The following is an 11,563-nucleotide window of genomic DNA, read 5'->3' on the forward strand; positions in this document are numbered from 1 at the left end:
ATAGTAGTGATGCCTTTAAAAATATACCAAAAATGTACTTTTTCAGACAAAATTTTGTCATTTACAGACTATCATGATCTGTCTAAACTAATTTTCTAAAGAACTTAGTGTTTTAGAAATCACAGTTTCTCCTAAGAGTACCAGATCAGTTTACTTTGTATATACAGTATATTGTTTCATTCACCCATCTCTAGTTTATGTCCAATGAAATAAAAAATAATTAATTCTCAGCTTTCCAAGTCATAAAGTTAGCAAAACAAACGCAACACAATCTACTGTCACTAGTGGAAGTTTAGCATTTTCAATAATACAGTATTATGTTGTATTCTCTTTTCAACATATGCCATATAACTGGTTGAGGATCCTAGAAATAAAATGCAACATTTTCTAAGTAATTTCTTTAATCACACCAACTAAACTCAAAATAAAGATATTTAAGAACCTTGAGAATGATTAGTGTAGAACATATCTCCAACTTTACTCTAATGCTATTAAATGCTTCACAAAACAATTCTGTCAAGTGGTATTACTCTTTATTATGATTAGTAAATCTGATCTGTTACAACCCATAGTATATGTATTTATATAAACTGGTTAGAGAATGTCCAATAATTGAATTCCTTGATGGATTATGCACAGATCTCAGCTCTGTGGTGCTGTTTGGTGCTTGCATTGAGGGTGTCGTTCTCCGAGACAAGTGAGTATTATAAAATGTAAAAGTGTATCTGCATACTTTTAAATATACACTGAGTTGCCGCATAATCAGCTGTACCCATTGTTACTACTTGATTACTCAGGTTTAAAGTAGGTAGACATGTGCCAAAGTGTTGTGTTTTTATGTATCAGAAACATTGGCTTTCAGGGGAGCATGGTAGTGGATGTCAAAAAAGCAATTCTATTGGAGTTTTACATACAATATGAAATGAGTATACAGTGCATGGGTAAATCAAGACTCAAAAGCTCCCAAAAAAACATTCAACCAAAGGTGGACTTGAGGTTTTGAAAATCATTTATGGAAAAAAGCAACACAGGCTATCATGGCTTTAACTGAGCAGATGATGGGATACATACAGTCAGTCAGCTAACAGATGAGAAAAGTCCTAGAATGGTTATAGGAATAGCAAATTTGGCTTAATGTAGTGTGCTTCCCACACATGCAATTCCAAATCCACTAAGCATATGTGGCATAATTTGTAATAAAATTTCTGCAATGTAGATCTGATATCAATGAAATTTTTATAACTATAAGACACATTTGAGTCAAATTTGGCTAGCATCCCTTTACTGCACTAATGACACCTTCTTTGTTAAATTCCCTAAAACTTTTAGGCTCTTCTAGGTTACACCATCTTGTTATTAAGCAGTATACATCTAATAAAGTGGTCACTTTGTATATATTTGCATGCACTCTCGTCAGTGTTTCCTTAATTTACTGCTATAATTTAGTATTATAGAACTTGATGTTGGTGCTAATTTCTTTCTGTTTTTCTCTTTTTTTGATGATATATAAACTTCATTTTTAGACTTTCCAAGTTATATTTTTAAGAGAAGGTAAATTTTGTTTTGAATTTTTTCCATTATCAGGTATGGTGATGCTGTGAGAAAGAATTTAGTTGTTGGCACACTGTCCTGGCCTTCTCCCTGGGTTATTGTAATAGGTTCATTCTTCTCTACTTGTGGAGCAGGCTTGCAAAGTCTTACTGGTGCCCCCCGTCTCTTGCAAGCGATTGCTAAAGACAATATCATTCCTTTTCTAAGGGTCAGTATGATTTACTGTGAACACAGTTTGCTAGAATTCTTTTAGATGTATGTGAACATCATATGTACATAAACTTGTGGAGAGCAAAATGTTTAGTAAGACATTTTTTTTAAGTTAATAGAAGGAAAAGTAACATGCTGAGAGATGATTCATTGAGTATACTAATCAGACAGCTTCTTTTGAAATGTAGCAGAAATGGTAAAGGGAAATATCCTTTGTGATCTTGTTTATATCTTCCGTAGGTTTTCTTTTTGGTACATTATTACATCACAGATGGTTTGTAATGGCAGTAGAATGTCCATATGAAGTGTATATATGGTGAGGCAGAGCTACTCAAGTTGAGGGTGGTTTACTGAGGAGGGAATAGCCATTGAATTCAAACTACCAGTTGGTGTCTCTTTCCCTCTCCTCTATCCCATTCAGTGCTTCATTTGAATGAAGCTCTTTTTTGAAAAACCAAAAATGTGATAGTTTTAATATTTACAAATGTGTGTGTATGTAAATGCATGTGTATGTGTATATATACAGTACAGACATGTGTGTAACCTAACCATCTTAAATTGTGTGAAAAATAACATTTTTCTGTATCTTTTTGACAACCTTTTATAGTAAAGTAACATAAGCCAAACTGAAACAAAAGACAACAGCATAATTAAAATCTTTTCATTATTTTACTGATTTCCTACTGATATAAATACATCACTCATTTAATAGGTTTTTGGCTTGGGAAAGTCTAATGGTGAACCAACATGGGCTCTGTTGCTAACTGCAGTCATTGCAGAACTTGGAATTCTTATAGCATCACTTGATATGGTGGCCCCAATTCTGTCTATGTAAGTATTTGTTTTATGGTCTCGGGTTTCAGGTTTAGGCTCAGATATGTAAGAGCTGCACTGTATATAGTTTTGGTGTATCCATCCATCCATTCATCCATCCTCTTCTGCTTATCCAAAACTGAGTCGCGGGGGTCCGCAGCTTAAGCAGAGATTCCCAGACTTCCCTCTCTTCGGTCACTTCTTCTAGCTCTTCCGGGGGAACCCTGAGGCATTCCCAGGCCAGCTGGGAGACATAGTCCCTCCAGCGTGTCCTGGGTCTTCCCGGGGCCTCCTCCTGGTTAGATGTGCCCGGAACACCTCACTAGGGAGGCGTCCAGGAGGCATCCTGATCAGATGCCCGAGCCACCTCATCTGACTCCTCTCGATGCGGAGGAGCGGCGGCTCTACTCTGATCCCCTCCTGTATTATTAATATGTAGCCTTAGAATGTCTAATCTCACAGATTTACCACTGTTTATAAGGTATTATTGTATATAACTTATCCCCACCTTCCCTTCTACAGTATATCTATAACCTCAGGCAATTAGATGTAGTAAAAAGACAAGCAGAAGTTAAATTACACATAAAATAATGTATTACTGATAATATTCATAAATAATAACAAAATGCAAAGTACATTTGAATATTGGCAACCATACAACCTGATTAAATGGTGATATGTAGTTCAGGCGGCACACAGACTTCTAGTTACTTAAATGTCTCTAGTTAAGGCATCATTGGTGCTCAGCTTTCAGCCACATGTCTGTTCAAAATGGCTGCTGAGCTGTGCTCTTCATTGTGTTGTCTTCATCATCATAGGTTAGCAAGAGAGATGCTTCTTTCAGATGTTGGTTAGTAAGAGAGAGATACTTCTACATCATCACAGGTTAGCAAGAGAGAGATACTTCTTCATCATATGTTGGTTGGTAAGAGAGAGATACTTCTACATCATCACAGGTTAGCAAGAGATAGATTGTGAGGTTAAGCACGTACATTTATAAATTCTCTGTCCAACCCCTACAGCCAATAGGACATCGTGATACTTAAAAGCGTCTGACGCAAGCCAATTCCAAACAGCCATACCTCAGACCAATGGGGGAATAGAACATCTTAACACCTGCCCCCAAACCATATGTTAAAGTACACCTTATCCTACTTGCTGGGGTAGAAATGACTTTAGCAAAGAAACACTGCCAAACTGGTTTAAGGCACATCCCCCAAATCCTGTCATAAAATTCAAACAGACCCATTCCTAAGGGTGGGGGTAAGCACTAAATTACATTGCTATGCCTAAATTACAAATAAAGACATACAAAATATTCATCAAGTTATATGTAAAATCTCACATCACAACACTCCACCCCGATGAATGTTTTGTACAATATCTTTATAAACAGTCTTAATTGTTTAAAGAGTCTGATGCATAACTTGTGCTTTGGTTTGCAGTATTTGCTCTCCCAGTGTTAAAAGTTGTCCATGACCATTTGTCCATTACATATCATCTTTATTTCAAAAACAATCTGAAGAACTTGGATGCGCTTCTGATGACTTGTATCTGCTCCGGCTTGCTTCAACTATTTGTTTAGCTTTCTGCAGTCTTCATATGTCATCAGATCTGGTGATTCAAAATTAGACAAGTCCACACCTTCCACTAAACTAACCGTACTACAATATAAGTCTATTGTGAATACCTAAAACTGACCTTTGTTCTTTACTGGTTTTGTGTCTAACTGCTAATCAGACCCCTGTCCCAAGCTATTCATTTAAGCATATGCAGCTGTACAATTAACATCAAAATTTGAAAGGTAACATACCACAGGTGCCAGTACAACCACTTCTGCCCAAGTGAGAGCACATGTGCCACTGCATAAACTGTTCACAAACCAACCTTTGTGGCCCCTCTTCACACATTTGGGGTTGATTTAGTTGCCTCTTGTGCTTTCCTACCCATGGTGCAACTCTTGACTGCCATCAGCCTTTACCAGTATAGGCTGGCATCACCACCATGAGACATCACAGCTATGCAACTCATCATTCCCCCTGATTGCCACCCTTAGAGTTGTTTGCTCACCATATGCGTACTCGTTGTGCTAATCACCTCAGTTCAGAATTGGCCCACTGGTCCTGCGCCTGTACCACAGTTGAAAACATCAGCAGGGCTTCCGTATTTTCCCAATTAAAACTATACCTAAACATCAGAACCCATATATCTTGCAAATGTACCAGCTGTACCTGCTTTCCTGAAATGTTCACCAATTTGCCCAGTATACCGCTCTTTAATAATAGTATTAATTATATTAATTATCCCACTTAATTAATTAATACCCAGAATGTATACTTTATGAGCCCAACATTAATCCCCTTATTTTGGCATTCCTAACTGGTTTATTTAGTTTCCACCACTTGGAATATAAATTTGCTGCAGTAACGAACAAACTTTTCCTTTTAAACTATAGCTATTCTGACTAGCCTTATCATTGCATGACTTGTGGACTTGTTACTCACTTAAACCCCAGTAAGTGTCTTTTTCTTGCTGTCTGTTCGGTTCTTCTTCATGTCTTTGTCTTTGTCTTTAGTCTTTGCTTATTGTCTTTTCCTGTTTCTTTCAGTCCTCTGTTTTCACTTGCAGTTTGGCATTGGCTATTTTTATACTGCCACATGCCATTTTTCATACCAATTGTTGCATTTAAACAAATGTACACCATATTGTCACTTACACTTTCCTTCATTACTACATACAAGTAACCCTCACATTATAGCAGCTTTCCTTGTAAACTGACTCTCCAATATTCATATTGTTTTCTCTGCAGCAATAATCAACACAGGGGCTTTGAAAGGAGTGCTCCCAATAACCAGCTTCATTTCTACTGCTGTTTCTGGATGTTTCACTGCCCTATAGCCTGTAACAGCTGTTCACCTTTAAAGTTATCAGGATCAATGCTGCTTCAGTTTTAAATGTAAATCAAAGTTAAAATGTGCTTTTTTTCCTTAAAACAATTGTCAGTTTGTACAGGTCTACACTATCACTCCGCTTATCTAAGCTGCAGGGGACCACCTTCAAATGCTGGCCTCAGGGGTTTTCTTTTACACCCCTCGCTGAGACCTGAAAAGTGCTCCTCCCCCGCCTTTCTCTGCTGCTGCAAACCGCTCGCCTCGCTACCATAAAACACCTCTGCCTGTTTTTCCTGCACAACAACCAGCATACTTGAGTGATTGCCTCCTGTCCCAGCTGCAATCTGCTCTGCTATAAACTGTGCTCCGGTGTGCAGCGTAAGAGCTGCGCGTCCTTGCCTTTCAACAAAAGCAAGCAGATATGAGAGTGCGACAAACTAAGTTCTCCTGAATTCCTCTCCTGTTTCTCAGGGTCAAAGGACCCCGAAATCAAAGCACACACTTTAACACTGAGCGATCGTTGTTTAATCTGTATGGCATTCTCCTTATACATCGCTACGTGTACTGCTAGCTGCTCGTGACTTTTTAGCCAGGTATTTCTTGTCTCTCTTGCCTCCTCATCTAACTGCTTTATAATAATTAGCAATACACAACCTGTCTGACCAGCAGACAAGTGTAGGTTTTCTATTTTAGCCGCCTTTGCGTCCACTTTATGCAGAGACGCCTTATCTTCGTCTTTGACTAGCGCAGCTGCTGCAGCTGACTCTGCCCTCCTTGAGGAAAGCACAACAGCCTCCAATTCGACTCTGTCTATTGCTACTGCTACGTTTAACGTTGCCGTTAAAGTTTCTGTTGCAGCTACTGCTGCCTCCGTTTTTAGCGGAGAAAACACAGCTGTAACAGCTGATTCTACCGTACACATAAAAAACTTTAGAAATGCTGTTGATGCACGCTGACATGTGCCGGCTGTATGCCAGCATGCGATTACAGCATATTTGCCCCCTGTGGACGATCCATCCCTGTCTTTGAAAAATGAAACCAAACACACAAAATTGCAACACATGATTACTCCGTTAACCCTGCTCGCAGCACCAAAATGTATTATGGTAGTATTTCCCTCTACTTAACCTTTACCTGTTTTCTCAAGGGTAAATGTTCTCATCAGGTTCGTTATCGGGTTGGTCTACTGTTGCACTTTAAAATGAATACACACACACATAGATAAACATACACACACCCTAACCACAACAGTGCCCCATGAATGACACACACACGCTGATTAACCCTTAGCATTTTAAACCACACATCAGCGTGTCACTCAGCACTTCAAGAGACTTACTTATTATCGGCACGAACAACATACGATGTTTTAGTGATATCTCAGACCTAAATATTACTTTTGGTCTACAAGAATACATTTAAACATACAAAGACTCAGCACTCTTGACTATAGGCCATTTATCAGCCAGGAATACCTTCTTTTTATCTAACTGTCCCTTCTATTGAGTGGCGCCCTCACTCTCAGCCTTATAAACCTCGCAGCACAGAAATAATGGCAAAAAATCTGGCTACACCAGGTGCTCAAAGAAATCTAACTTATTAATTCAATCACTCTAGACATTAAGACAAAGCATAGAAAGTTAAAAGCAGCATGGTATTTATCCATCCATTCATCCATCCATTTTCCAACCCGCTGAATCCGAACACAGGGTCACGGGGGTCTGCTGGAGCCAATCCCAGCCAACACAGGGTGCAAGGCAGGGCACCAACCCACCGCAGGACACACACAAACACACACACACACCAAGCAAACACTAGGGCCAATTTTAGAATCACCAATCCCCATAACCTGCATGTCTTTGGACAGTGGGAGGAAACCGGAGCACCCAGAGGAAACCCACGCAGACACGGGGAGAACATGCAAACTCCACGCAGGGAGGACCCGGGAAGCGAACCTGGGTCTCCTTACTGCAAGGCAGCAGCGCTACCACCGCGCCACCATGCCGCCCACAGCATGGTATTTATTACAAGAATAATAATAATACCACCGGAACAAAGAATAATAGAAAATAGATACTGATAGGAAAGTCTGAATATATATAGTCTTTAGGAATAGCTTACGAGAAATAGTAGAAATGACAAGGATGAATGTCCCAGGAAGGCGTTTGATTTAGCAATCGAAGTTCATGATGCCTTTCTGACGACCAGTGCTGTCTTAGTCTGTTCCTCTTCTTCTCCTTCTTCTCTTTGCTTCTTCTCCTCCTTCTTCTCCTCTCAAACCAAGGCATATTTATTATGAAATGTCATGCCTTGGTTTCACAACACATGCACCTGATTGGCTGGCTGTCAATGTGATTGATGAATTTTGCTCAAACTCTTTCCCAGATAATAAAGTTCTTTGATATTGCCTCAGTTTCCCTTTCCCAGGCCATAAACTCAATTGTTGTCCCAGATGTCCATCCATAAAGTAATCAATAGCCTGAGGTATCAGCTCAGGCTTCCTTTCCCATGTTATAAAGTAAATGATCCCTCAGAATGTCATCCTTTCAATGTTGGAAACAGCTGTTTTAAAAGTGAGGTGTAAGAAAACCTGCTTTGATTTGTCTTTAAATTAGTTCATCTGTTGTTTTATCTTGACCAAAATATAATGGAAAATTAAACCAAAATGTATAGATTTTATACACCATAACAGCATAAAAACAATTTAACCCATAGCATTCATCATTGAAGGTTTTAACACCCCAGAACTTCATCAACTTCTACAGTATCTAAATGACAGATGCAAATATGCATAACTAAACCTGGAAAAGGCATTAAGAGCAAATATGTGTAATTAGCCCTGACCAATATGCCAATATGGTGAGGTGTAATATGTTCCATTATTAAATGTATGCAATTATTCTATACTTGAACAATAATATGCGGTAGTTTTAAATCTATTAGGCAATGAAACCATCTCTTCTCAGTAAATCACACATTATTCTTAGCAGTCAAAAATTGTGATATTGCATCCTTTTGCAGTTATAATCAGCTAGAATAACTATACATGCCATATACAGCTAGGAATTTTTTTTATTTTTTAAAGATTTTATGGTCAGCTCTTCTGAGTTTACAGTAAGCAGTTATGAGCAAAATAGATTTAACATACTTAAAATGATGGACATCTTGAAGCTAAACATGATCAAATGGATCAAGTTACTACTGTGCTCAAGCCACCTACCCTTGACTCTTTATAACTGGCTAGATGGGGAAGACACTGTTGGCAGTTGGGAGCTGTTTCCTGATTGCCTTTTGTTAAATATCATTTAGGTATATATTCACATTCATCATGTCACTTCTCTTCCTTAGAGGCATTGTTTTAGGTATTGCATTTTTTTTAACAAATGAGTGCCTGACACAGCTTCTCATGCCCATTTCGATGTAGAACATTGTAGTATATGTGGGTTTTGTGTAACAGAATTTGAAAACATTACTCTCTAAAGGAAAATATGTAGGCAGTTAAAGGCAATGAAGACATAGGAGTTTGTTTGAAAAATTAAACTGTGCCAAAAAAAACAAACTTAAAGCAAGTTAAAAATGAATCAAGGACCTCAATAGAAACATAGCAAATGGATTTGAAGTCAAAGAGCACCACTAGAACCCTAATTATATAAAAGTTACACCTTTGTCCATATTTTTCTTTGTATATCAGGAAGCACCTGGAACCATGACATCAGCCTACATATAAGACTTATTCTTGTTTAAATTAGTTACTACTGCTAATAGAAAATGTGATAAAGTCACTCTTGAGGTTGTGTTTAAAATGTACTTGTTGTTGAGTCTAGAAATTATGTAAATGTTCAATAAAATTAAATGATTATATCTGAAATATACACCTTGTTTAACATAACATTCATAACATTTTTAGCAAGATTACATTGATCTAGTAGTAGAATAAGAACTAGATTTCAAAACTCAAACTTATTCAATGAAAAAAAATGTTTATTAATTTTGTAGCTTTATGCAAACATTACTAAATATTGCTTGCTGCTCAACAATAATATATGTGTTATATTATTTTAGGTTTTTTTTGATGTGTTACCTTTTCGTTAATCTGGCCTGTGCTGTACAGACTTTACTCCGAACACCTAATTGGAGACCAAGATTTAAGTACTATCACTGGTAAAGTGCTCCCATATTTTTTTATTTTTTTTAAGATGTGTATGGGTTATCTTTAACATACAGTATATTTATAATAACAGAAAGGTACAATATGTAGATATGAATTTTCCTGTGGTGGTGTAAATCATTGGTCATGTTATATAACATATCAAAACTTATTTTCTGTGAATTTCAAGTCTTTCAGCATTAGCATAGATAAATATGAAATCTTTACATGCTACTGAAATTCCCTAATATAAAAATCTGCATTTGATGGATTGAGAAGAATACAAACCATAAACTCTGCACATCACTGTAATTCTGTCAACTATCACATTTCACATTTTGTTCACATTCATTCACATATGTTCATATACATCTTATGTATGTCTGGTAAATTTGTTAATTTCATACCACTACTTTATATTACAGTGGCACATTACTCATGTGTACTTTTAGACTCTGGTATGTGATAGAGGTTCTTTATTCAATAAAATGCTTAGAAAATGTGATAGTGGCTATCTGTGTAAACTTCAGCAATTTGTTAATTAAGAAACGTAAGCAGTAGTTAAGAGTCTGTAATGGAAAAAAATTGATGATCTGTACTAAATGTTGTTACTTGCACCTACTGCAGCAGGTGTGCTTTCTGTTTTTATTATTACTTTGTTCACTTTTCAAACAATTTTGGCATAGTTTCGATGAAAAAATTTACTTTTACCAAAATATATCAGAATTGCAATATTTTAGTTTTATATTAATATAATTAGATCTGAAAAATGCTTTTATGAATGCTTATTCTGTAATACCAGAATTTGTTTTTCTGACATACAGTGGAACCTCTGTTCACGAACGCCTCGGTACACGTACAACTCAGTTTACGACCAAAAATTTCGCCAAACTTTTGCCTCGGTTCACGACCACACACTCGGTATACGAGCAAGCCAGTTTCCCTTTCGGTTTGTGCGCGCTAATGATTTCCGCACGTGTTGCATTGTTCTCGGTCAGACGTGAACTGCTGAACTGCTGCAATGTAAGAGAGAGAGAGAGAGAGAGAGCAGGCAGGCTCGTGTGCTGATGAGAGAGAGAGAGAGCAGGCAGGCTCGGGTGCTGATGAGAGAGAGAGAGAGCGAGCAAGCAGGCTCGTGTGCTGATGAGAGAGAGAGAGCAGGCAGGCTCGTGTGCTGATGAGAGAGAGAGCGAGCAGGCAGGCTCGTGTGCTGATGAGAGAGAGAGAGAGAGCAGGCAGGCTCGTGTGCTGATGAGAGAGAGAGAGAGAGAGCAAGCAGGCAGGCTCGTGTGCTGATGAGAGAGAGAGAGAGAGCAGGCAGGCTCGTGTGCTGATGAGAGAGAGAGCAGGCAGGCTCGTGTGCTGATGAGAGAGAGAGAGCAGGCAGGCGTGTGTGCTGATGAGAGAGAGAGAGCGAGCAGGCAGGCTCGTGTGCTGATGAGAGAGAGAGAGAGAGCAGGCAGGCTCGTGTGCTGATGAGAGAGAGAGCAGGCAGGCGTGTGTGCTGATGAGAGAGAGAGAGCGAGCAGGCAGGCTCGTGTGCTGATGAGAGAGAGAGAGCGAGCAGGCAGGCTCGTGTGCTGATGAGAGAGAGAGAGAGAGCAGGCAGGCTCGTGTGCTGATGAGAGAGAGAGAGCAGGCAGGCTCGTGTGCTGATGAGAGAGAGAGCGAGCAGGCAGGCTCGTGTGCTGATGAGAGAGAGAGAGAGAGAGCAGGCAGGCTCGTGTGCTGATGAGAGAGAGAGAGAGAGCAAGCAGGCAGGCTCGTGTGCTGATGAGAGAGAGAGAGAGAGCAGGCAGGCTCGTGTGCTGATGAGAGAGAGCAGGCAGGCTCGTGTGCTGATGAGAGAGAGAGAGCAGGCAGGCGTGTGTGCTGATGAGAGAGAGAGAGCGAGCAGGCAGGCTCGTGTGCTGATGAGAGAGAGAGAGAGAGCAGGCAGGCTCGTGTGCTG

At 39.1% G+C, this 11,563-nt stretch overlaps 1 protein-coding gene across 4 annotated transcripts in view; it reads left to right on the forward strand.

Annotated features, from left to right (window-relative positions):
- Positions 1-11,563, forward strand: part of slc12a4 (solute carrier family 12 member 4) — a 148,795-nt gene that overhangs the window by 118,898 nt on the left and 18,334 nt on the right. For all 4 annotated transcript variants that reach the window (XM_051932150.1, XM_051932149.1, XM_028809320.2 and 1 more), the window contains 4 exons: positions 640-697; positions 1,585-1,759; positions 2,474-2,592; positions 9,528-9,626. In XM_051932150.1, the coding sequence (XP_051788110.1) occupies positions 640-697; positions 1,585-1,759; positions 2,474-2,592; positions 9,528-9,626 (451 nt within the window). The remainder of the gene's footprint in view (positions 1-639; positions 698-1,584; positions 1,760-2,473; positions 2,593-9,527; positions 9,627-11,563) is intronic.

Source organism: Erpetoichthys calabaricus, chromosome 9 (assembly GCF_900747795.2).
Source record: "Erpetoichthys calabaricus chromosome 9, fErpCal1.3, whole genome shotgun sequence".
Taxonomy (NCBI): domain Eukaryota; kingdom Metazoa; phylum Chordata; class Cladistia; order Polypteriformes; family Polypteridae; genus Erpetoichthys; species Erpetoichthys calabaricus.